Raw genomic sequence first — 27,180 nt, forward strand, 5'->3', positions numbered from 1 at the left:
TAAGGACCCGGGAACGGGATGGGAAATTAACAGGTCTTTAACTGCGTCCGAGAGGCCCTGCAGAAAAACGTCTTTCAGCGCGCTATCGTTCCATGCCGTATCCCCCGCATAGCGTCTGAAGTTGGAGCAATAATCCTCCACACAAGCCGACCCCTGCCGCAGCACCAACAACCGCGAAACCGCCAACCCCACTCGGTCCGGTTCATCGAAGATACCCCCGAGTTCCTGAAAAAAGGAGTCCACAGACTGCAGGCAGGGGGAACCCTCGGGGATGGAAAAGGCCCATGTCTGGGCAGAGCCCCGCAGCAGGGACATTATCAGCCCGACCCTCTGAGCCTCTGACCCGGAAGAACGGGGACGCATCCGAAAAAACAGGCGGCACGCCTGTCGGAAAACAAAAAACTTGTTCCTCTCCCCAGAAAACGCCTCGGGAAGAGGGCACTTGGGTTCGGGGCTGGTTGCGGCGTCCGATTCCTGCAACACCCCCCGCTGCTCCTGGGCCACCATGCGGGCAGATAAATCCTGGATCACAGGCACCAGGGCCTGCAGCTGGTTTGTGAGGGAACTGATCGCCTCCATGACAAACGGTTTTTAAGGGCCAGTTATTATGTTACGGCACTCTGCCCCCCAGAGCGCCAGGTGGGGTGCCCTGATCTTCCCGCACCCCACTGTCCCTGCCTACTTGCCTCGGTCCTGGCTAACCCCAGGCGGACAACTGGGCGGCGGTCCCTGCGCTGGCTAGGGACCTGGCGACTACCTAGATGGAACTACTAACAGGGGACAGAGTGCCGACAGAAGAGGCAGGTGGAACAAACCAACAAAACTTACAAGCAGAGTAAGTCTGGAGATGGAGCTCACAGGTAAACAGACAGGCTACTGACGAGCAACTAGCACAGACTGGGACAGACCTGACTAGAGGCTAGCAGAACCAATAACTGGCAGTGAGCTCAGGTCACTGCCAGCCTTTTAACTAAAAGCCTCCGCCCAGGGGCGGAGAGTGGGAGGAGCCGACTCTCCCACTGTTGCATAAGGAAGGTGGAGGAGAGCGGGCGGCACCCTACGGGCGGACCCGCCCACGCCGCTGCATGCTGGCTGCTCCACGCCGCTGCACGCTGGCTGCTCCACGCCGCCGGGAGAGCCCCGACAGCAGAGCTCTGGGACGCCGGAGCCGACATCGGAGCGCCGCGCGCCGGCCGTGGGAACCAGCGCCGCCCTGCATGGTAACACTAACACTAATTCAGGGAACATTAAATTTTCGCATCTTTATCAGTAGACTACATAAGTATTTATTGTTTTCTCTATTCGTTCTGTTCTGGTATTTTTTTATGTGCAAATTAATCACACCATCTCTGTGCCTTGTCATATGTATGTATGCATGTATATACCGTGTTTCCCCCAAAATAAGACAGTGTCTTATACTAATCCCCCCCCCCCCCCCCCCCCCAAAAAAAAAAGGCACAGTGTCTTATTTTCATTGAATGGCTGTGATTGGTTCATCGAGCGCTACTTCTGATTGGCTGAGGTGGTGTTCCTTAACCAATCACAGCAAACTCTTGCTGGAGGCGGGCTATTCAAGCCCCTTTACCAGGAAGAGAATGCTCTCTCATTCCTGGAAGTCTGCCGAAGAGCAGCGAGAGGGACCTGAACAGCGCCTGCTAGGTGAGTATTGTTTCTTTTTTCTTTCATGTAGTGTAGCTAGGGCTTATTTTCAGGGGAGGGCTTATATTTCTAGACTCCTATTCATGAAAATCAGGGTAGGGCTTATTTTCGGGGTGGATCATACTTTCGTGGAAACGCGGTATATGTGCATACGTCTTCGAATCTATTTCATTAAGCCAGAGGAAGAACCCTGAGTAGGTTTGAAAACTTGTAATAATATCATGTATTTTTTTAAGCAATTAAAATGTATCATATATACAAGATTACTTGGTTTCTCTTGCTGGGAACAATCAAATTTTCCTTGCATAACACATGTAGGTGGTCCACCAATGAAAGCTGTTATCATTTAGGCCTCCCTCACACAGGGCGTTTTATACAGCGTTTAGCGCTGCCTTTTCAGCCCAGCGCTAAATGCTGTACAACACTCCCATTCATTTCAATGGGGCTACTCACACAGGGCTGAAAACGCAGCGCCTTCCAACGCTGCGCTTTGACAGCTATGCAAGTTCTATTTTTGGGCGTTTTCAGCCCTGCGTCGCCCATTAAAATGAATGGGCAGCGGTTTTAGCACTGCTGAAAACGCGGCAACACTTGGTGCCGCATTTTTGGCAGCGTTAACCGCTCGCCGATTTTCGGGGTGAGGGCTTGCCCCGTTTCTGCCCCGTTTCAGCAGCGCTGGCATACTTTATGCCAGCGTTTTGGCTGCGTTTTCAGCTCGGCTGAAAACGCAGCCAAGGATGCTGAAAAGAAAAAAAAAAGCAATACTCCCCTAGCTGCTGCAGTCCGGGTCGTAGCCGCTGGTCTCTGCCGCTCATCCGGGCTTCTCCAACACTCCCAAGTCTATTGCCGTAGGCCAGGTTTGAGAACCCTGCCTCCAGCAATAGAGTGCTGTGATTTGTTATCGGTGCGCTCGATGTCCAATCACAGCCCTTCATTGACTGTCTCAGCCAATCAGCGATGGCAAGCTCTGATTGGCTGAGACAGTCAATGAAGGGCTGTGATTGGGCATCGAGCAAGCGCCGACAACCAATCACAGCACTCTATTGCTGGAGGCGGGGTTCTCAAACCTGGCCTACGGCAATAGACTTGTGAGTGCAGAGGAAGCCCGGATCAGTGGCAGAGACCAGCGGCCGCGACCCGGACTGCAGCGGCTAGGTGAGTATTGCTTTTTTTTTTCTTTTTAGCATCCTTGGCTGCGTTTTCAGCCGAGCTGAAAACGCAGCTAAAACGCTGGCATAAAGTATGCCAGCGCTGCTGAAACGGGGCAGAATCGGCAGTAAACGCAGCGTTGAAAAACGCTGCGTTTCTGCAAACGCCCTGTGTGAGGGAGGCCTTAGGTTCAAAAGTTGCCAGAAAAGAATTGTATTCGGTGACTTTCTGCATCTTGCGTCAAGGCAATGATGCCAGGTTGCCTCTCAGCGCCTATGTACTGTTAGTAACCCCTATTTTGTGCTTGGGTTGCAATGCCAGCTCTGGTGCAAGGACTGATGCGTGTAAGCTTTGTGCAAAGCTGAAAATGACTGTAGGATAATGTGTAATGATTTGCTATGTATCTCTTTAATCAGATCTGGCATAAAGGTCAGGAAAACATTGCCTAGCGGAGCAAAATCCAAAAGGATGCCGACCGCTGCTCATTGTTATATAACACTATTGCCCTCGAGTGTCTGTTCTCTGGCTGGATGAGTAGATGACAATCCCAGCGTGGTGTCTAAAGTGCAGGAGAATCGCCCTTAAAGAATAAGGTTAATATATCTCCTGTTTAACAATCAGCATATGTCCAATGTCAAATAAATCTGTTCAGAGGGTTTCCGTTTATAGGTCCTGTAACATACACAAAAGTGAGGAGATGAAATCCAAGACTCTGCATTTGCTTCTAGCTATTATATAAGCTAATAAAGAGAAAAAAGCAGGAAACATGTTTTCATGACCAATTTTTTTGCAAAATAATGGGGTCTTTTTATATATTTCGCTTCAATTGTTGAGGTTTACGTCTTTTTTTTTTTAAATTAATACAAAGTAGTTATATAAAGTTTAAGGGGGTATTCCCATCTTATAATGCTACAACATTTTACCAGGATAAGCCCCCTAACATTGGGATCGTTTAGGGTCCAATCTCTAGGACTTCTCCAATCCCGAAAACTATGTGATTGGGATTGCCTTGGTTTCTTCCTTGCATAAGGGTGCTCCCTTCCACCTGAATTGAGATACAGTTTAGAGCTGTGCCATAGTTCCTTGCACAACATGTGGACAAGAGCATACGTGTGTAAGGAAAAGCTGGGAAGAAGACCTTAATACTTGAGACTTTTAGTGGTGGTCCTGTCAATTTTACCTCCATAGTCAGGAAGTCATGACATATTTAGCAACATGCCATCACTTTTTAAAGCTGAAGCATACAGCCATAATGTGAATGGCACCCCAGAAATTCGGATGCAACTTGCATCAGGCAGCACGCTGATACCAGTCCATATGCTGTCTGGACCCTGCACATTGTATGAACTATTCTCATCTAGAAAAGCAGAATAGGACATGCCACAATTAATTTCATGTGGACCATTGGTCTCTGAAAAACCGTGCATGTGAACAGCCTCATAATCTGTAATGGGCCATATGCTGTCTATGGAATACATGGAGAGCACATGGCCCAAAAACTTGGCCCTATCACATTAAGAATTTAATGAGAGAACCCCTTTTAACTAAGAAATGGCGAACTCATTCCTTTTCATTCTATTGGGTGCCACCACTTTCTACTACACATTACCTCTTCCAGTGCAAGTACTCTACGCCTAGATTTGTCCTTTTTAATCCTTTTTTTAGTCAACTCCAAGAGTGCATGCAAACCAGGGGAGTAGAAGAGCTTTTATACTTTTTTGCCCTTTAAGAGCCTTCATCGGCACGGATTAAAAAGCATCCATAAAGATACTCTACATCTAATTGCGCTGCCAAAGGAGGTGGTTTTAAGAGTTTTTTCAACATGTCATGTCAGCTGGGGTTCTGTAACCGTGACCCTTCCTAATCTCAAGGGGTTCTTGCTATTTTATTTACAATAGCGGTAGCCTTGAAGACACAATTTCTCCTTATTAAAATGAATGGGAGTTGAGTCAGAGCAATCTGACTTTTTTGCCATGTTTTATTAACCATGTCATAAAAGTCTTTCAATGGAAAACCCATTTTATAGATGTGAATGATTTAGTCCCATTCATCATTAATGTGGTCTCGTCCACTGATAAAACTGTAGACTATGTATCATTCTAACAATGTAGCAGCGTCCTTCTGTGCACAAGATAAAACATTCATCTGGCTTGAGTTTTAGCTGAAGCAATCACACATCCTGAAATGATGAATGTGTCTCGGCTCATCGTCCTCACTCCTTGGGCCTCGTCTCCCCGATGTGCGTTCAGTACAATACCATTTATTCAGTATTTTTCCTTTGTCCCTGAAGTATCAAGTTATGAAACATTATTTCAGATCGGTCGCTTATCTCTGACTCTTAAATTGTTATTTGATATACCTTTATGATATGTCATCTTTCACCAAGACACGGGCTTTCGTCAGATTTCTTTGTGTATTTCTGTGTAAGCTTCGTATTCTTGAGACCAGGTCTATTCCAAATAAATGGTCTATAAAATGACAGAGAGCATCCTATTGGCTTTCCCCATGGCATAGCTATCCCTATGACCCTGTGGAATGAAAGGATCATTTTTGAACCATTTGTGTGATATCTAGGAACTAGAGATGAGCGAGCATACTCGTTAAGGGCAATTACTCGAGCGAGCATTGTCCGTAGCGAGTACCTGCCTGCTCGGGAGAAAAGATTCGGCGGGCGGGGAGCGGCGGGGGAGAGCGGGGAGGAACGGAGGGGAGATCTCTCTCTCCCTCTCTTTCCCCCGCTCCCTCCTGCTCACTCCCGCAACTCACCGCTCACCCACGCCAGCAGCCGAATCCTTTCTCTCGAGCGGGCAGGTACTCGCTAAGCGCAAAGCTCGCTCGAGTAATTGCCCATAGCGAGTATGCTCGCTTATCTCTACTAGGAACCGATTTAAAATATAATTCTCATAGAAAGCTGCTATATTATGTACAAGGAGATGTAGGAAATAATCTGTAGCCACTTTATTGTTTACATTAGTTAGACGTATAGTTAGAAACATGGAATGGTAGAGTTTGAAGGGACCTCCAGGGTCATCGGGTCCAAACCCCTGCTCAGCGCAGGATTCACTAAATCATCCCAGACAGATGTCTGTCCAGCCTTTGTTTGAACACTTCCATCGAAGGAGAACTCACCACCTCCCGTGGTAACCTGTTCCACTCATTCATCACTCTCACTAAGCAGTCACTGTCTGCAGAATACAAGCTGCCATGTATAACACTGGTAATATACTGATCGTTTCGGATATAGGGCACAGTCAACGCCGGCTGGCATTATGTATTCCTGTTCCCATGACTACAAAATACCACAATGTGTAAATAGAGGCTTACCATTTCATGACCAAGATATTTGTTGTTATGGCAAGCTTCACATGCACGGATCAGTTTCCGGTTGAGAGCCCGGCTGGGGGCCCTGCGTATCTGAAATCTTCTGCATTGCGGATGACCCATCGGGTAATTGTGTATGGGCTGCGCTTCGGGCAGCTTCTATTGACTTTACTGGAGGCCGTCCGCGTGGAGTCAACAGCAAAATAGAGCATGCTGCGATTTTTCCTTTGCTTGGGGAATACACAATTCCTATCCATGAGCAAAAAAAGATTTTGCATGCCTTTCCATGCGTGCGTCTTGCTGCGGACCCTCCGGGCGGACGCCAGTTGTGGATTCCACAATAGGAATCCGCCTGTGTGAAGCCGGCTTAACTGTAAAGAGCAAAACAATCCTTTTTTGGGGGGAGCACAAACGGGGCTACAAAAACAGAATCAGAACCGTTTAATTCTTAGTGGATATAATGGCTAGAAAATATACCATATGTTGGTTGAAAGAGGAGTTTGTAGTTGTTTCTAGGTTTTACATTTTAGAAGCTTTTGTATTTATTTTCTCTTCTGCAATAATGATAGACTTCTCCACTTTGGACTATAGAAACTGGAAGGACATGACGTCATTCACCGGCTGCGGCCCCGGTCTGTGCATGTGCCGGCTACCCGGCAGCCGGCACATGAAAGAGCCGGGGCCGTAGGAGTGGGTGAGTTCCGCGCTGCTCTCTGCAGACGCTTGGGTCGGGTCCGGCTGCGAGAATTCTCGCAGCCAGATCCAACCCGGCCGTCTGCGGCGGCCTATAGCTGAGCATTGTCATTGGCTGCAGCAGCTTGTTTGGAGATATCTGAGGCTGACTGCAGCATGTGAAGATAGTGTTAGCAGGGAGACCTGGAGACACTGGTGGGGGATGAGCGTGGAGAGGTGAGTATCAGCTGTTTAGTTATTTTACATCACGGGGAACCACTTAAGCTGCCCTTTACATAACGTGGACGACCCCTTTAAGGCAGAGATGTCAACCTGGTTACAGAAAAATACGAATGCTTATATGAAAGGGCATGACTTAATATATTCACACATCCTACATTGGTATCAAGCCCCCAGGAAATTAATTTGAGACTTCAAACCCCCTAAATATAGTCAGACTCCTCCATTAATATATTCAGAGCACTATCAGACCCCCAAAAAACACCTTAAATATATTTTGATCTTTAATTTAATTCAAACAACATATCAGACCCCTAAACATAGTCAGATACCAGATCAGCCAAAAAATAACATTCAGCGGCCAGACTATACTACATACTGTACTTCTTCTCCTCCTCGCTACCGCCATACTTTGCTCTTGCCCTGTCCAGCATCGGGATAATGTGCGCACTTCCAGACATCGTACTGATGGTGAATGGTGTCCGAAACCAGTGCAGCAATGCTCAGAGCCGAAGAAGAGCTGGGAGCAAGAAAGGTAAGTATAGAGGCCACTATTTATTGGGTTAATCCAATGATAATGGCTAATTTTTGCTTTTTTTGGCTGCACCCTGGCCCTGTTTTTGGCTTCTCTTTTGGGTAAGATTATGAAAATTCTATACCACATGGTGACCGAAAATAATGGAAAATACCAATGAATGCAAATACAGAGGCAAATCGATCACATACTGATGACGTACAGATGCTTCTGCATTTTAATCCCTTTCTATTGACTATAACATGTGTAATTTTCATCAAAAACGGACAAAGGTAGCAAATGCTGCATTTTTTGAATATGGTCAAGAAAAATATGCCCATACATTCATAGATTTTCATTAGTTTCATGTTACGGTCTGTAAAACACAAACCTAATACAGATTAAAAACACACTTGTCTGAAAGCGGGTTAATGTCAGAACTCTATACAGGTGACTGTATCACCAAGAACCACTACAGTACGTGCCAAGGCAATTCTGGTTCCATTCTAACAATACTGTCTCTTACAGATGTGATGACTCGGCCAATTTCCCAAATTGGAGAAAAAGTTGTATTTTCAAGTGTTATGGCCGGGAATAGGTTCACAATTACGGACATTGTTCATTGTAAATGCAAATCGGAAACCCGCTCCTCTCAAGGACTGGGTGGAAATCACACCATATGCACGAGAAAAGGGAGTAGGTCCAGCATAGGATAAAAACTCTTCTTGTTCTATGTCTGTCTGGATTTTTCAATAAAGAGCAAGAGTTTTTATCCTACGCTGGACCTAGCCTATCATTCATCGTAGAAGCACATTTGTGGTCTATTTTTTAAAGTGCCAATACCCAAAATATTATGTAAATACAACAATTACAGAAGGGATGAGGCCTCTCCGTGACTATGTCTGTCAGGACTCAAATCCAGGAGCTTCTGTACTCCAGGCAACAGCTCTACCTACTGAGCCATCCAGCCCTTTGAACAGCTCCCCTGCATGACCTTAGCCTTTTTCCCAGCTCCTGCAATCCAGTCCCTGTTTTAGCTCTTCCCTGTTCCTGATTGGACATGCTATAAAAGTCTGGCCTTTCCACTTCCTCTTTGCGTGATTATTGTGCTTGCTGCCTCTAGTCTAGCTCAGCCACTACTGCTCCTCGCTATACAATTGCTGTTAGCGAGTCCTGGCTCTATGTTGACTATGCTTCCTGACTGCTCCATGGTACTGCCACAGATACTTACCCGTTACCGACCCCTGACCTTTCTTGACCACACTGTCCACTCGGGTTATAACACGCAGCTCTAAACCTACTCCAGGTTGTTACAAAGTCTCTTCCGTCAACTGAGGGATCAATACTCCAGTATCTAGATATACAAGTGGAGACAATGGAAATTGCTTATGTGTAATGGGATTGGAGAAAACACACCTAAGCCACAGGAAGAGGAATGTGAATAAATTCTTCCTATGCAGGAAAGCAAAGTAGATCTATCATTCAATAATCCAACTCCAGAGGTTCTAAACGAGCTCTTATCCTTTATAGTACCTACTTCATGTAATCTTTCTTATCCAGAAGTCTTTGGAACCATAATTCTTTACTGATGCTGTTTAGATGCCCTGTAAATTTGCCGGAGGATTACGGCCTAGCCTGCATATCAGTAGGGATGCAAATCATGGCTGCTATTTTATGTACTTGTTAAGAGTTTTCTAGTTAATGATAACTCTATTGCAGTCTTTATTTCAACAGTGATATCAACATAGTAACATAGTATATTCGGCCGAAGGGAGACAATGGCCATCTAGTTCAGCCTCTATCTACCCCTCTTGTTGATCCAGAGGAAGGCAAAAAAACCCTAATGAGGCAGAAGCCAATTAGCCCTTTTGGGGAAAAAAATTCCCTTTCCGACTCCATAAAGGCAGTCAGAATAAAGCCCATGGTAATTCTATCGTACTCTCTGTGTCCGATGTTAAAGCATGACAGTAGCCTACATGGTATTGGGCAAGCAACTTGGTCAGCATTGTGCTACTTGCCAACCGCTATAATTATGGCATCAGCTTGAAATCAATTATGCTTTTTTGTTCATCCGTTATGAGTGACGTGTTATTAAAGAATCCACCGGCGGAAGGTTCTGCACTTGGGGGGTTGGAAAATGTCACTTTGACAATTTTTGTGTGACAGGCTTGGAACTCGCCAGCTTCTATCTGTAACGCTGTATGCTTTGATTATCCTATCAGAAATGAATACCGTTCAATTGTTTTTAGCCCACGCTCCGTCACAAACTCGTGGCGGCAATGTGTTGCTAATCTCCGTGCAGTGCCACACATACTGCTGAAAAATTAACGAATGAAAAACTATAATTGGTGAAGACTCAATTAGTCAGTCAGACAATCCTTCGAGTTTAGTTGTGTTTTATGCTAGATTATAACAAGAGGAACAGAGAGGAAGAGGCTGGAAGCACACCCACACTTTGAGGTGCAGTTTTTGATTCAATCTTTTGAGCGAAAGCCAGAAACGGAGATTGTATTTCAAAATCCACCGCATGACTCTCCACCAAACTTTTTTCGCTGTATGTGGACAGTTTTATTGTGCTGTACATTGTAAAAAAGGGTGGACAAAAATATGGAAACACCAAAGCTGTAGTCTGCTTCTTTTTTCATCAGAACCCTATGCAATGACCGTCTGTCACTCAGCATACATTTCCGTCCATGCTGGTGTTTGTCGGATGCGGTTTTTCCAGTTTTACTGTATGCGGTCATAATCTTGGATACTGTGCCTCGTGATGCAGCAAAAACTTCCGCTACCTTTGTTACAGAGGCACCCATGATACGGGTCCCAACAATTTGACCGGTTGGAATTCCGTCAGCTCTGCCATGATTTTTTCACAACTCGAAGACCAATGACGCTTACCACATGTTGGCGCTATTATACAGATCATGGCATTACACAACAACTATAGCACCGCCTACTAACTCTACTGTAGTACACATGTATGCACTATGGACCATTAGAAGGGATCTGCATTGGCTTTGGATCATTAGCGCTGAGTGTCCCTTTTGATATAGTTCAAATTTACTGGTAGTATTGTGAAATATGATTTATAATCCCATGTATTTGAAGACATGCATTTCATATCTTGTTTCCATATTTTTGTCCACCCCCTGTAGATATTCACTAATAAAATCTTTAGGTATTTTTTTGGGAATGTGATTTGAATACCAAAGGCTAAGAATGTGTTTGAGACATTAATAGGATTGTGGATAGCATTCTAGAGTCTTCCTTGGCTTAACTCCATTAAATTGGTTATTGATACTTGGTTTAATCCTATAATGCATGAATTCTTTTTTTTTTTTGTGCCCACTTTGCACTTTGAATTATAGTATCCACATTTCTACAGCATGTATTGTAGGGTTAAGACACATTATTGCAGTAGTCGGTTGGTTTTATTAACCCCATCCCGTTTGACGGGGATCTGCCCCAAATCTCGTAGTGCAAATATTTCCATTCATTATAAAAGTCTATAGTGTAATAATTACCCTGTCATCCTCTATACAGGTGCGCTACGCTAACACGCCATTTTCCATCACTAAGACAAATGAAAATCTAAACCCAGGAGACGGGATAGGATCACCCTTATATTTACCGCACAGCAAATAAACTTCAATTTAATACTTCTCTTTTCACCTAAAAAAAATCATCAATTTCAATTGTGCTAATCCCCTTTAAAATCGATGATCCCATCTGAGCTCTTTGCTCCCCCCGTCCCTGAGAATCTCGCTCGTTTAATGATTTTGTTTTTTCTAATCAGCCCCGGCTTAGTTTTTTTCTCTCCCTCGTACAGAGCTGTATTCATTCACTGGTCTATCAAAGAGTCATGCTGTACAGACTACGTAGTAACACCACAAATTAACACATTAACATATGATGCCAAGAAGCCAGTTGCCCCCAAAGACCCACTGTCCTTTTTTTATCCAGCTGATCCATTCTTTCAACTAAAACTCATTATAATCTCTGCCAAGTCTCCTTACAGGTATCTGCCAACTCCATAGTACACGGTGAGCCAAAAAGAGCGGTGCAAAAGTAAAGCTGATTTATTCATACACGAGTGGACATAGAACAGGCAGCATGCCATGAAAAGATAGAAGAACCCTACAAGTATGTAACGCCCCTTACAGATGTTGGATGTGGGGGCCATTGGTGACAGTAGATCACCTAAGACTACATATCTTCACTGCTGTGGAATCCATACCGGAGGACATGCCAAGATGTGTCTGGGCAGAATCGGACTATTAACTTGACATCTGCCAACGGTACATCTGCCCATTGTACATCTGTAAGGTTCATTAACCCCTTCCCTCCCCATGACGTAAGGGTACGTCATAAGAGCGGGGTACTTCCCACAAAATGATGTACCCATACGTCATAGGGATAGCGCGAGATCACATATGATCTTGCGCTATCCCGCAGCGGGAGACGGCTGTCAGTCATAGCCAGCCTCCCGCTGCAACAGTGGGGGTGCATCGGAGATGCGCCCCCCGCTGTTAATCCCTTCCCTGCCGCAATCTATGTAGATCGCGGCATGGGAAGGGTTCACAGAGGAAGCGCGCAGAGGGAACGCACTCCCTATGTGAAGTTGCCGGGCTCTCGCGATATAATCGCAGAGAGCCCAGCCTGTTGCCATGGCAACAGGACGCCAGACACTGGCGTCCAGTGTTGCCAGTGCCTGAGATCGATGTATAAGCGATAAGGCATGGCATGGCAGGGCAGTAGCCCTGCCATGCCTTATCACAGCGATCATCAGGGCAGTGTTGTAAGTCCTCCAAAGGGACACAAGTTGTGTTAAAAAAAAAAAAAAATTAAAAGAAATGAATAATAAAAAAAAAAAAGTTAAAAACACCTTTTTTTATGCTTTTTCTCATATTAGCATAAAAAATGTTAAAAAAAATTAAAACCCCACATATTTGGTATTGTCGCGTCTATAACGACGCGTACAATAAGCTGCACATGCTTTTGACTGTGCACGGAAAAAAGCGTAAAGAAAAAACCTCTAAAAAACTGAGGCGAAATGCAAATTTTTAGCATTTTGCCTCCCTAAAAACACAATAAAAGTGATCAAAAAAGCCATATGCACCCCCAAATGGTACCAATAAAAACTACAGCTCGTCTCGCAAAAAATAAGCCCTCATAGAGCTCTGTACATAAAAAACTTAAAAACTTACAAGACTTTGAATGCAGCGATAGAGAAAAAAAAAGATTTCCCAAAAAAGGGTTTTTATTGCAGAAAAGTGGAAAAACCTAAAAAAAATGGAAGAATTTTGGTATCGTTGTAACCGTACCGACCCGCAGAAAAAAATGGATTCTGTAATTAATGCTGCATGATTAACGCTGTAAAAAAAAATTTATGACAGAATTGATGCATTTTCTCTCCCTGCTATCATAAAAAAAAAAAAAGTTTTACAATATAGTCAATGTACCCAAAAGTGGCACCGATAAAAACTAAAGTTTGCCACGCAAAAAACAAGCCCTCATACGGCCGCGTCGACGGAAAAATAAAAAAGTTATGACTTTTGATAAATGGGGAAGAAAATCCGCCAAAAATCGTTGCGTCCTTAAGCCCAAAATAGGCCATGTCCTTAAGAGTTCTTCTATCTTTTCATGTTATTCTGGCTGTTGTATGCCATTCATGTATGGCTAAATCAACTCTACTTTTGCACCATTTTTTTGAATCCCCTTGTATTTAGTTCTTGCTTCTTCTACTTGAAACTAAGGTTGAAAAGTATTAACTCTGTTCGGTTTCGAGGGAGTTCCGGGACAGATTGGACAACTGTGCTGAGAATGAGGATGGCTGTAGAGAGCCAGTCATTACAGTTAAGGATAGGGAAATATCTGTAATTTAAATGTCCAAATTACCCCTTATGTCATTTGGAGAGACAAATCCTAAGCGGTTGATTTGCAGTAATGTCTGTCTGCCAGAAGGATTGTCTTCATACAGCAAAAAGAAACATTCAAAAATTTCTCTAAAAACTGCCCTGTGTGAATACATTGAAGACATTCCCGCGAGCCCCGTCATTACAGAATATACATGGAATTAAAGAATTAGATGTGTAAATATTAAGTGAGTAAATGAAGCCGCATTTCTGTTGCACAGATGAAATACAAATATCAATAGAATTAAATGAATGGATCTTCTTCCCAAATAGTCTGGCTTCCTGTTTCTGTATATGGGCATGAATATTCATTTCTGTTTTTCATACTTTCAAACAGATGCCATGAGCAACTTTTCCCAGTGCCACTGTATTAGGCTGAGCCTTTGTATAGACCTTTTAGTAAAGTATCTCTGCCAAGTCTCATAGGCTGCCCTGTAAGCAACATTGGATAGACAGGAAGTTAACGAGTTTGCCGAATTTTTCAATGTCCTTTATGTAATTAGGTGGTAATAGTCAAACCAATGGAAACTGTAGTTCAATATGTAGAGTAATGCACTTGGGGAGAATAAATCCTTGGGCTGAGTATGCAATTGGCAGTTCTATGTTATACAGGACTTCGGAGGATAAGGATTTATGGGGTTTGATTTCTGACGGCTTCAAAATGAGTGAAGAATGGGGCCCAGCAGTAGGGAAAGTAAGAAGGAGGTATAACCAATAGAATTTGGGGATTGTGCTTCTGTTGTATAAAGCTTTGGTGAAATCACATATGGAATATTGTGTTCAGATCTGGAGACCTCATCTACAAAAAGACCTTTATAGAATAGAATGGGTCCAAATGCAAATAAAAAAATGGTGAATGGTCTTAAATAGATTTTTTTAGTTATTTTATATCCTACTGTTATACACACAGCTACTCTCCTTATCCTTCCTGGCTGATTATTCTCTACTTTTGCTAGTCTCCTTCCATTACTGATAGCATGAGGGGGTACCTGCAGCTCCGTCAGGTTGCATGGGCTGTCCTGTTCCTCCAGGATGGCACATCCATGCATGCCATAGCAAGAAGGTTTCTTGTGTTTCCAAAGCATGTTACAAGAGCACAGAGCAGACTCCAGGACACTGGCCATTACATAAGGACAGGGCCATAGAAGGGCAACAACACCAGTATCTGCTCCTTTGTGTGAGGAGGAGCCCTGCCTGAGTCCTACAGAATGACCTCCAGTGGTCTGCTGGTCTGCATGTTTCTGACCAAAATGTTAGAAATAGAATCTGCGGTTTGTCATGAGGGTCTGACGTACATTGTGAAACCATTGTTCACCGCCCAGCACTGTGCAGCACAATTGACATTTGTCAGAAAACCATTAACACCCCATTCTCTTCACAGATGAGAGGATGTTGACACTAAATATCTATGGCATATGTGAAAGATATGTGATTTAAAGGGATTTTCCAGGCAGCAGCAGCTGTGAGTGCAGGGCTACACTGGGGTCAGAGCAGAAGACTCTACTAAGACCCCTGTGTGGTGGCCAGCCCTGCTAATTGCAGGTGCATCTCTCACTGAAATCTATAGGAGCTGCGTCTGCAAGTACAGGATATGGAGTAAGGGCGTTCCGACTGCTGGACATGTGATTTTTGCAGCAGTCACTTGTCCCTGGTGTTGGTGATGTCATTGTGATCCCCTTTGGAAAAAAAAAAAAGTGTCCCCGGATAACCCCTTTAAATATGTTAATTGAAGGGTTTTTCTGAGTTTTTTTTAAAATTCCTGCTACTTATGGCCAAAAATAATAAAAGATGCTATAATTGCCTCTCCCGGCTCACGCAGATCCAGGGCCATGACTCCATTCTCTTCAACAGATCTGTGTTGACAGGTTGCAGTCAGCCTGTTGACAGGAACTCAATCTGCTGCAGCTAGTCACAGACCTCCGTGTTCTCGATGAGTCCTAACAGCATTTAAGCAGCTTTTTACATGAAAGTAATGAAGCAAATCTTAGAAATCTATGTACTGTATCCCCTAGCTCAGCATCTTCTCCTCTACCATATGCAGCAATCAGGTAGGGTAGCATGAGATACTTGAAAGAGCCACTCTAATACGACCCTTGACGTTCACCAAAGTCATAGTCTTGGGCTTCCTAAACATACACTTTTTTGGCTGCATTTTTCACCCAGCTAGGAGTCTGAAAGGCAGCGCATTGTTGGAATGCGAGAAGCTGGATGGTCATATTGATGAATTGCCCGCCACCTGGGCAGACTGTTAGGAGGTGTTAGAACCGGTGGAGACGTGAAGGAACATGCACAAGGTGACTAGGCTCAGGACACCCTCAACAAACCACCAGTAGAGAGGATTGTCTGATCGTCTGACAAGCATGAGCACCTCCAACTCTTTTGTTGTCTGCCCTCCAGAGAGGTAGCACCATTGTTACAGGCCCCTGTGTCCATCAGAACAATTGATCTGATGGTGCCTATTACATGTACTGCCTTTTACACCCAACCACCATTGCCTTCATTTTCAGTGGTGTCGTGAACTACAAAACTGGACTGCTACGGAGTGGAATCGGGTTGTCTTCAGTGACAAATGCATGAATGATGGCCATGTTTGTGTCTGGAGACCTGGGGATGACCGCTTCAATCCTGCCTTTGCTGTGGAGCAACACACTGCCCTCAATGCTAGTTTGATGGTCTGGGGGCCATCGTATACGACAGTCGGTCACCCATAGTAGTGGTACGAGGGACAATGACCGCTCATCGATATGTTCAGGGCATCCTGCAGCCACACGTGTTCATCTCATGGCCGCTTCCAAGAGGCATTTCCCATCAGGATAATGCTCGGCCGCACACAAGGGGGTCACAGGAATGTCTCCACGACATTGTCACTCTTCCGTGGCTGCCTAGTCACCAGGTTTAGCACCAATAGAACATGTATGGGACCATCTAGGATGCCAACTTTTCACAACCCACGAGTTTGCACGATCTGGAGGCTCAGTTATTGTTCAGTTCCACAATGAATTCTCCTTTTGCTCTGATACTGTAATCACTTATTTATATCCACGTTACAGTCACACATAGTAAGTTTCCAATATGGGCTTTGTCTTACAAATAAACCAAAAAAACAAATGCAAGAAATCTCCTCTGTTTACAAAACCTAAAGCAAAATATCCCCTTATTAGGTATGACAGAGCTGAATACAGCATGTGGTGTTTTCTTGTAGCCGGCGTTATCATCATCTGTGATTGCTCAAATACATTGAAAGTGAAAGGAACTCAATATGAATTATTGCTACAGAGATTCTGACGGGAGATCTAGAGTTGCATGGGTCTAAGGCCGCCAGCACACGGACGGATTTGCATTGCGGAATCCGGAGTGGGCATCTGCCTCCAGATTTCGCGGTAAATGCCAGCTATAGCACACAATATAAAAGCCCATGCCCATGAGCTGAAATAAATTGTGATTTTTCTGCTCGCGGGGGAAAATTGCTGCATAGTCTATTATGATCCAGATTCCGTGTGGACGGCTTCCATTGAAGTAAATGGAAGCCGTCCATCCCGCAGCCCTTTCGTGATCATCATTGCAGAAACGGCACGATCACAACTGTACTGCACATGTGCCTCAGCGCACTGGCCGGCACATCCGCAGCACAGACCAAGGGGTCACAGGCCGGCCACCAGGTCAGATTCCACATCGGGATCCCGCATGCGGAATCCGACCCGGTCATGTGCATGCGGCCTTGGTTCTGCTTACAATCTATAAATCAATGTATGCATCTTGTCCCGAGAGCCACTTTAAAGGGATTTTCCAGCATAGGTCATCAATATCAGAGTGGTAGGAGTCAGTGACTCGGGATTCCCACCGATCGACTGTTTGAAGTATCTGCAAATGGAAAGGAGTAATGGTCCTTTAAGATGGGCAGATTACAAAGCCCGAGCATTCCTCCAAACACCTCCCAATCAGGCCATGTAAAAGGACCCGTACAGCCAGCCCATGGGGACAAACAATCATAGTACCGCTACTTGTCCCCATAAACTGATTATCAGCCCATGTAAATGAAACTACACAGAGCGTCATGAAGGCACACAAACTTTAAACTCCCACATAAAATAATTTTTTGCATACTAAATGTGAGATTTCATCACTCTGAGCTATTTTTTTGCAGAAAAATAACCATAGCAAATATTGTGAATGTCGAAAATCGTTCCCCGAGGTTTTCAGGAAATATTTTTATTTTCGTGATACTCCATAAAGAACATCGGACGTTTAAAAATAACAAAAAAATGTTTAATGGACACAAACACCTAGAGAAATGGTGCAGTCGGCTATCTTTCATCAAAGAGATGGCGCGTGTAAAACAAAACGCTTACCCCCAAGGCCCACGGAAATGGAAAAAGAAAAAGAGATGTTTTTTTACTTAAGCCTAGCAGCTGGTCAAAGGCAGTTTCAAAGTAGCAAATCCTTCTCAGTGGCAGACAATCACTTTCAGCAACCTCTAAATTAACGGTTAATCCCTTCTCTTGAGGCCATAATTGGTGCAGAATTGAAAGTTAAATAGATTTAACATCTTGAGTTCTGGAGGAAGTTGCAATGTAAAAACAGAATATAGCACTTCATGATCAGAAAAGGAAGGGATGGTTAATGCAAGAACAGTTTGTTTAGGAGGATAAAGGGGATGTTTGCCTAGATTGCGATTCTTTTGCTAAAGATGCCCATACACACTACAGATCTCCGATGCAAATGCAGGCGGAAGCCCAGTGGTTTCTGGGCAGCCCCTGGACAAAGACTGTAAATCTGAAGAAAGGCATCTGCATTTGTGGCACGCTAATATGTTTGGTTATTACTGGTTTATATCTTAATCCCCCTGTATTATTAAACAGTCTATATCTATCTATCTATAATTTTTTTTTTCCAGGTACCTTCTCAATTGCTAAGCTATGATCTTGCCTTCAGCCTCCACTACACACAGAAACAGTTTTACTAATTCTGGATACACAGCCATGTTTTACTAATTCTGGACAGCCCCCTAAAATTATGCAAAAGTAAGGGCTCCTTTACACAGGATGACTATCGAGCACGTTAGTGCCTGACAGCCATCCCAGCGAGGAGCCGTTCACACAGGAGCGAGGATCACACCCTGAATGGAGGCGGGCCAGCCGGGACAATCTCTGGCCCGCCCACCTCCATTCACAGTAAATAGGCCGATCGTCATATGGTTTTTATGCCTACTAAAACTGAACGATGAATGAATTAGAGAGCCTCATGTGGCACAGAGTCTTAAGGCAGCAGAAATGCAGTCCTAAGCTCTTTCATGACCTGAAGGTTGCGAGTTCAATCCCTGTGTGGTTCAGATAGCCGGCTTAAGGTTGACTTCCATCTTTCTGAGATCGGTAAAATGAGTACCCAGCTTGGTTGGGGGTAACAAATAAAAATTACCTGAAAGCACTGCAGAATAAGTTGCCGCTTTACAAATAACAAGCTTTATTTATTTATTATCATTCGGCGTTCAGTCGCAGTGGGCATTTGCACAACCTGATCACCATTCCAATTCCCGCGATTCAGCTAAAATCTGAGCCATGTAAAAGACCTCTAAGCTTGTTGGAGAAGTCCTTTTGAGGATGCTGTAGTTGGCAAGGAAAGCAAACAAGGAGATCCTTGATCAAAGCAAGCTTATTCTTTTTCTTGATGCACTTGATGAGCAGGTGATCTTATCTGAAACATATGAACCATCAGATGCAATTCATTGGCTTAAACTACTGTTTCCTGTTGCTTTTATAGCGCCAATATATTCCTGAGTGCTGTACAGAGGTTGTCAACATTTACATTCGTGGCTGTCCCTAATAGGGTTCACAATGTAATCTTCCTATTTCAGATACAAGCACACTAGGACAAATTTCCTTGAATGACAATTAAAGGGGTGGTCCCGCGAAACAAAGTTGGGGTATACACTTCTGTATGGCCATATTAATGCACTTTGTAATGTACATTGTGCATTAATTATGAGCCATACAGAAGTTATTCACTTACCTGTTCCGTTGCTAGCGTCCCCGTCTCCATGGTGCCGTCTAATTTTCAGCGTCTAATCGCCCGATTAAACGCACTTGCGCAGTCCGGTCTTCTCCGTGTTGAATGGGGCTGCTCGTGCCGGAGAGCGCTCCTCGTAGCTCCGCCCCGTCACGTGTGCCGATTCCAGCCAATCAGGAGGCTGGAATCGGCAATGGACCGCACAGAAGACCTGCGGTCCACCGAGGGTGAAGATCCCGGCGGCCATCTTCGCAAGGTAAGTAAGAAGTCACCGGAGCGCGGGGATTCGGGTAAGTACTATCCGTTTTGTTTTTTTTAAAACCCCTGCATCGGGTTTGTCTCGCGCCGAACGGGGGGGCTATTGAAAAAAAACCAAAAACCGTTTCGGCGCGGGACAACCCCTTTAAGCTATTAGTATGTTTTTGAAGTGTAAGAGGAAACCAGAGGAACGCCACACAAACACATGAGGATCATACGAATTGCCCGAAGATGCTGCCCTTGGTTGCGTTCCAATGTAGGACCCAGCACTGCCAGGAAACAATGCACTAAGCCTTTGAGATAACGTTTGGAAGTAGTAAAGAACAAACTTTTGAAAACTTGGGTTCTACTAGTTCACCAGACTTTATCAAAAAGTCCAGTTTGTTCTAAATTAGTTCACCAAAACCCCTAAAGCTCGTGTATAGTAAAACACTAGTTTTTATTATTATATCTGATTTAAATCGAATTTTAAAAATCCATTTTGCAACCGAATTCCTTTAATTGAAACAATATCCCAAATATTTGTCAGCTGCTTTTAGTTAAAAGGGATGTGACGGTCCTCTTTATTTTGATGTAAGGTATATAGTGTATGATCAGCATGCGGCATGCCTAGCTCTTGCCGTCTAGCACATAACGTGTAGACCTAGCAGGTAATGAAAATATATTCTGATGTGGTGGTACCAGTTTTCATCCCAAGCACCAAAGTTATGAAAAAGGACTCGGCGGCTCTTTTAAGGTGGCTGTTTTTGTAAATAATAAATTACCCATGAGAAGCTGTGGTTGAGCAACTTTTTTTAAGAACTCTGGATTGTGCCGTTAGTCTGTTATTCATCCTTGAAATGTGTAAAAAAAAATTCTAGAAAGAATACTGGAGGAATGTGTCAATGCAAATTCTAAGAAAGGATGCTCCAGAATGGCAGAATATGGGTATTTTATAAAACGGGCATGCCAGAAGAGAACACCCATTTGTATTATGGGCACATAAATATGCCTGTAATACACTTGTGCGGTGACACAAAGGTGAAAACAAATAATGAGACCTAATGGTTTGTAGTAACACTTACAGCTATATAGGGGACTGTGGTTTACAGCGTTGCCACCTGTGCCAAAATTCCTAGTCAGTCCGGCAAAATTGGGCAAATTGTTCGCGAAAAAAAATAGATGCGTCCCTAATTTTTTTTTTTCAAGGCTAGTGGTAATGGATCAGGTTATTCTGACTGTAATTATCATCATTTTACAGCTCACGGTAAATACTGGTAATGAGCTCATATCAGTATCTGACCTATAGACATGTATCACTTATAACCTCAATCACTCATCATGGCTTTCCAATGTGTCTATTAAAAAAAATGCTGGCTCTGTGATTTTTGATTACATTTTCTAAGGAAAAAAAGAAAAAAAATCAGGCTGGCGATCCTGGTGGTTAATGAAATCAGGCAGTATATTTCTAGCTTTAACCTGTTGTCTTTATTGCCGATTTACTTCGCCTGTGATAATTGTTATCTATGCACATGTAGCAAAGCTGGATTAGCAACTTAAAAGGGTTGACCATCTTCAAACTATTTGCCTATCTTCAGGATAGGCCATCAATAGTAGATTAATGAAGGTCTGCCATTTGGGACCCCCACCAATCAGCTGTTCTTCAAGCCAGTATTATTGTCCATAGCGCTGATGTGTCCAGGAAGTAGACAGCTCTGTTCCCACTGCCGTTGCTTGGCTTGGTATTACAGGCAAGGTTCCCATTCAGTTCAATGGTAACTTGTAGTAGAAAACCGGGCCACTGTAGTGGGAACAGAGCTGTTTCTTTCCTGCTCACAGGAAAGGTTTTCAATAGTTTAAAGCTGGACAACCTCTTTAACTGTTCTTTTGTGCACCACAATAAATGTCCCCTTACAACTGTTGGGTGCATAAGCGCTTCACAGCCGTCCCACACACTTCCGCCCGACTATTGCTCCTGTACTTAAACGGGTGATAGTGGTTCAAGTCGGTATTGTGCAAACACCGAGCAGCTCCTCATGGGCCGATTAGTCATTTGGTTTTTAGTTTGCCTAAAAACCAAGTGACTCTAACAAGTGAGTGATGTCCCGCTGAGAGCCTCGTCCCAAGGGACAGTTATCGCCCTAATTCGCTGTTTTCAGCTGATCGCCCTGTTTAAAGTACCCTTAATGCCAGTAGCTCCGCAGGTTTATCTATAGTCTTTTGGAAAACCACAGGTAACACTTGTGATGATGTGCTAAATAACTATCCTTTAGGCCGACTGCACCTGACCGGGTCAGATTCCGCATGCGGGAGCCTGCAGCGGAATCCAACCCTGTGCTAGCCGGGATCCACACATACATGTCTTTTCTGTAGTGTGTTAAGCGATGACGCGGGTACCCACAGCAATGTAATTGCAGAAGGGCCGTGGGTCAGACGGCTTCCATTGAGTTCAATGGAAGTCGTCTGTGCGGAATCCGCACTAATACAGAGCATGCTGCGATTTCTTCCTCCGTGAGCGGAAAATCGCCATTGATTTCTGCTCATGTGCAGGAAAACCACTTTTCCATAGCATGCTATAGGTGGTATTTACTGCAGAACCCGGAGGCGGACTCCAACTTTGGATTCCGCAATGCAAATCCGGCTGTGTGCAGCCGGCCTTACCTAATATTTTCTTTTCTGCTGTTATCTACTCCATAAACTTATATACTTCCATTATACTGTGCTGCATAGTTTTTTTTTTTTTTTGTGGCAGCCATTAGTATGGAAAAAAAATACATCATCCTACACTTTTCTATCCAGCAAAAAGGAAGTATCTGACGCACACCACTTCAACTTGTGCCAAAATGACATTACTTTGGCATGTATAGGGCCCGTTTTATGGCCATACTTTGGCCAGATTTTCTGACTTATATGCCAAACATAGGGAAAAACAAGAAATGTGAATGTAGCTGTTGCATCTGTGCATAGCAGTGACATTTACTAGGTACCTGCTGGAGTTCAGCTTAGGTTATACACAAATCCTATAGCTCTTTTTTTTTTTTTTTTTTTTTTTTTTTTGTATTTTCTGGGCAATTACTATATAGCATATCAAGTCGATGTGCCTGATGGTAACTCAATCCTCTATCTTTCATATGTTCATTTCAGCTGCCAAAATATATTATTTCCACAGGAAAGGAAGGCGCTGCCAAGTTAGATCATGAGAAATCCATGTAACAGATAGTACAGCATGGGTCAAGTGATTTATGAAAACGTGAAGAATACATTGTGGAGATGAATTTTTTTTTTTTTTGCTCTTCATTTGGCAGACATTTCTTGCCAGCCTCCAGCTTATCCCTTTGCTGATAAGTAAACTTCATTAACAGTCATATTGTGAATTCTGCATTAAGTGACTTGAGATTGTCTCCCACTCCCTGGCTGGTTAATCTCTGCTTGCCTCTCTGAAGAGAGAAGTTGCTTGCTGGAGGCTCAAGAAAACAAGTTTCTGTGTCATTTGATGCTTCTCTTTACAGAGCATTTAAAGACACAGCATCATCTGATTTCATATGTACTTCAAGGAATAATGCATTACATTCAACTGATTAATTTTGCCTTCCTTCTAATTCTATTCTTTTTTTCTATTCTCTTTAGCATATTTTTATCAGTATTTTGCATTAGTGTTCGTAATCCAAAACCAAGTCTGAATCGAAGATACCAAGATACGCTCCTAGTTTTGGCTTACAAATATTGGTGTAAAGTACTTAACAGAGTAAGATAAAGTCACCTGGTGTAAGCACCGAGTCATAACTGTCTCCTAGGGTGACGTTTTCTTGGCAGACTGTTTTTGCGGGGTGGTTTGCTTTTGCCTTCCCCAGTATTCTTTTACCCCCCAGCAAGCTCATTTTACCGACCTCGGTAGGATGGAAGGCTGAGTCAAGCTTGAGCCAGCTACCTGAACCAAGCGGGGATTGAATCTGCAACCTTCAGGTCATGAGCGAGAGCTTAGGATTGCATTTCTGCTGCTTTAACACTCTGCACCACACGAGGTACCACTGTACAAAAGTGACCTAGGACTGCTCATTATTGCCTCTGAGCATGGGTTGACTGGAGGATCCTCTGCTACTCTGGTGGAGCCAAACACTAACTTTACACAGGGTGATTACCGCCCAAATTATCGTTGGACACACGGCCGCCGACAGGGCACCAAGTGAGAAGTTGTTCACTTGTCTGAGTCCATTAATTTTTTTAGCAGAACTAAAAACCAAGCAACTATCGGCCCGTGTAAACAGACAGTTGTTGAACTATGAACAACTGCCTGTTTGCCGTGAATGGAGGCGGGCAAGTCGGAATGATGTCCAGCAGCCTCTGCCTGCATTCACAGAATGACTATCACTCCTGTATAAAGCACAGGAGCACTAGTCAGGTGATAGTCAGTGGGACGGCTGCTGGGTGCTTATGTGCCTGACATTCATACCATGTAGAGGTACCTCAACCCAAGGTTTCACCACAAAGATACTTTTTGTATTGATTGTTGCTATAAACTTTATATCACCTGATAAGTCTGTAAGATTCTATAACTCTTGGCAAACCTCTTTAATTAATTTGGTGTAATTTATTCAAACCTTTTTTCTATTGGGGGACAGAGTCAACCCAAACTGAGGAAGAGGCTTTGTCCTCAAAATGCATTTCTTTGCTGGCTTTTAAGTTTGTGTGATAAAAAAATTCCTTCCACCTAACCGGTTCTTCATTACGTTTTTTTGCAGGGTTGCACCCTTAGCCTGGGTTCACACAGGGCGGATTTGCTGCGGTTCTGCCGCGGTTTGCCGTTGCATATCCGCACTGCGGCAAAACCGCTGCATTTGCAGTCAATGCAGTACAAATGTGTTTGGGCAAAAAGCTGTTCTCACAGGACGGATTTTTTCCGCACTGCCGCAGCGCGGAAATGCAGCTGCGGTGCGGTTTTTCAAGACGCAGCATGTCAATTCTTTTGACTTTTCTGTAGCGCTTTTTTGTCCATAGACCTCTATGAAAGCAGCAAAATCCGCTGCAAAAGTAACAAAGCGCTGCGGAAAAAAACGCTTGCGGATTTTCCACGGGAAAAAATATGCAAGAAAATACACAAGACAAAAATAACCTTTGAAGCGGTTTTGCCCCAGAAGCAGCTCTTATGCGGCAAAACCGCAACGTAAAACCGTAGCTAAAAACCGCAATAAACCTGCCCTGTGTGAACCCAGCCTTAACCCAGCAGTTCTGTCTATGTCTCTCTGCCAGTTTCATGCCCTGTCCATACAGGCACAATTCTGGTTGGCAGCACCTCCACACGAATTTTTGGATATAGGCCCTCACTGAGACCCCGCATGGGACTCCAGTGATAATATCTAGTCTAGATACACCCCAACATGGGGTTGTTCCACCTACTTTATCACTCCAGTCTACGGTCGAAGTTTTGTTATTGACTGTAGTTTCTTATATCCCTAAACAGAATTTTGGTGCTTTTTACTTAGTCAAGTGATTGCACTGCATTTCACAGCATCTGCCAATACATTACCAGCAAAATAGGCACCTGCTATTTGGTTCAGGAAAGAAATTGCCTAAAGAGCCATTAGGTAAAGTGCTAGATATGTTTTTTTTTAGGTAGAAACTTGTATTTTATAGCATAAAATAGTATAAAGCATATTCCAGTCCAATAAAGTCCAGTAAGGGCAGGAGCTCATGTATTGACGCGCGGAATCCACGCAAACATGGAGCATGCTGTGATTTTTAATCCGCAGACGGAAACTGCAATTAGTTTCCGCTCGTGTGCAGGAAGAATCATCAATTGCATGTTATGGGCGGTATCTGGAAATTCGTGAGTGTCTTGTACTGATTGAGTTGAGCCGAAGGAACTTTCTCTCTGTATCTAAAATAAAAGAATCCATACTTAGAGTGAAGTTCCATAAAGAAGACTTGAAGTTTATCACTCTCCCCCAGTACTTTATAATGTCAGGTAAAAACATATCCCATGCCATAAATCAGTTAATGGACATTAACACTCTGGCCATGAGCGCCAGCATTCTTTTATGTATAAGGAGTATCTCTGAATCTACTATAAAACATTGTTTTAAATGTGAATAATTTTCCCTCAGCCTGAAACAATGAAAAACTTTCTCCAAAGTTCTTTCCAGAGTGTACACTTCCCCCCGCCTATTCTCCTCCCACCCCATCCAAACAACTGTCATAGTTCTGTAGCTTCTTATACCCCCTTATATCCCAGATGTGCATCATGGCTAGCTAGCAGGAGCCCTTGAGAAATGTTATCCAGCAGTACTTTACAGTCGGAAGACTATACAGTATCTACACCGTCAGAGTCTTGTCTGCAGGGAAAGGAGAATATCAAAGGCACTGAGGAAAAGTTTATCAAAGTCCGACGGAAGTATCTGCAGGTCCCTGTCTTCAGGTAGGAAGAACATCCACGAAGTGTGGAAGATCTATATCTCCAAGAAAATCCGCACTTGTAGCGTTCCGTTTACTTTTTCGGCACTTTGTAGAATATACTTTAAACATTCTGCTTCTTCCTGTTTTACTTTTTAGTCTATGTGGAGTATACACATTAAGCAGACCTCTCTAATTCATTCCCAATGGTCTTCACGGAACCGTAGAAGTTGCTAAGTGTTGGGTCTTACCTCCGGTCAACATTATCAACTCTATGTTTATTTGGTTTTTCCTTAGTGTATTCTTTACAGAGTATTAAGCCTGAAGCAGTGTGTATTGTACATTAGTAGTTAGTAGTCTTGTTTCCTTCTTTGGTGGATGAATATGAGCATTTTGTATATAAGTGCTGTCCTCCCCCCCCCAATGCAACATGTTTTAAGTCATGCCGCAGGAAATGTTCGGAGTGACTGCGTGCCTAGTAAATATACTTAACATGCTTGGCAGTGACACTTGTTTATCTCTCTTGATGCTGCTCGCACATGGAATGTACGTAATAACTCGGCTCTCAGTGCTCTGGGATTTTTCCTTTCGAAGGACAATCATCATAATAGAATTTTAAATGCAAACACGTGTAATAGTTTGCGGCTTCAATGTGGGCGCCACAAAGTTACTCCATATCAATTTTTTTCTCTCTCCTCATTTTTATATGTCATTTTAGAGTTTCTTTTCATTCATTTACATTTTATTGGGACATTTTTGTCTCATAAAACAAGTAAAATATTTTTGGGTGAATTTTTATGGGATTTAAGTGATGCAAATTTTTACTTTTTTTGGCCATTTTAGCAGAAATCTCCACAGCAGATTTACAGTAACAAGCAAACACATGAGAATTTAATACATTTTTTGCACGTATAGTGGGAATTGACAAATTTTTCAGAAAGAGCAAGATTTGACAATTATCCCCATTGACTTCAATGAGGACGAAAAAAAATGTATAGTCATATCTTAGTCTTGTGGATTTCTCTGTGGATAATTGCATAAAATTAAAAAAACAGTATTCTTGCTCAATCGATTAGCAGTCCTATG

General features: G+C 43.5%; 1 protein-coding gene across 4 annotated transcripts in view; it reads left to right on the top strand.

Moving 5' to 3' along the window:
• The window catches only part of PDE1B (phosphodiesterase 1B), a 320,979-nt gene that overhangs the window by 154,535 nt on the left and 139,264 nt on the right, over positions 1–27,180 (top strand). The window contains exon 1 of one of the 4 annotated variants that reach the window (XM_066584310.1): positions 25,938–26,119. The exons of the other annotated variants lie outside the window; for them this stretch is intronic. Coding sequence (XP_066440407.1) covers positions 25,974–26,119 — 146 coding nt within the window. The 5' untranslated portion in view covers positions 25,938–25,973. Of the gene's footprint in view, positions 1–25,937; positions 26,120–27,180 lie in introns of those variants that run through there. 4 annotated transcript variants of the gene reach the window in all.

This window comes from Eleutherodactylus coqui, chromosome 1, assembly GCF_035609145.1.
Source record: "Eleutherodactylus coqui strain aEleCoq1 chromosome 1, aEleCoq1.hap1, whole genome shotgun sequence".
NCBI classification, from domain to species: Eukaryota; Metazoa; Chordata; class Amphibia; order Anura; family Eleutherodactylidae; genus Eleutherodactylus; species Eleutherodactylus coqui.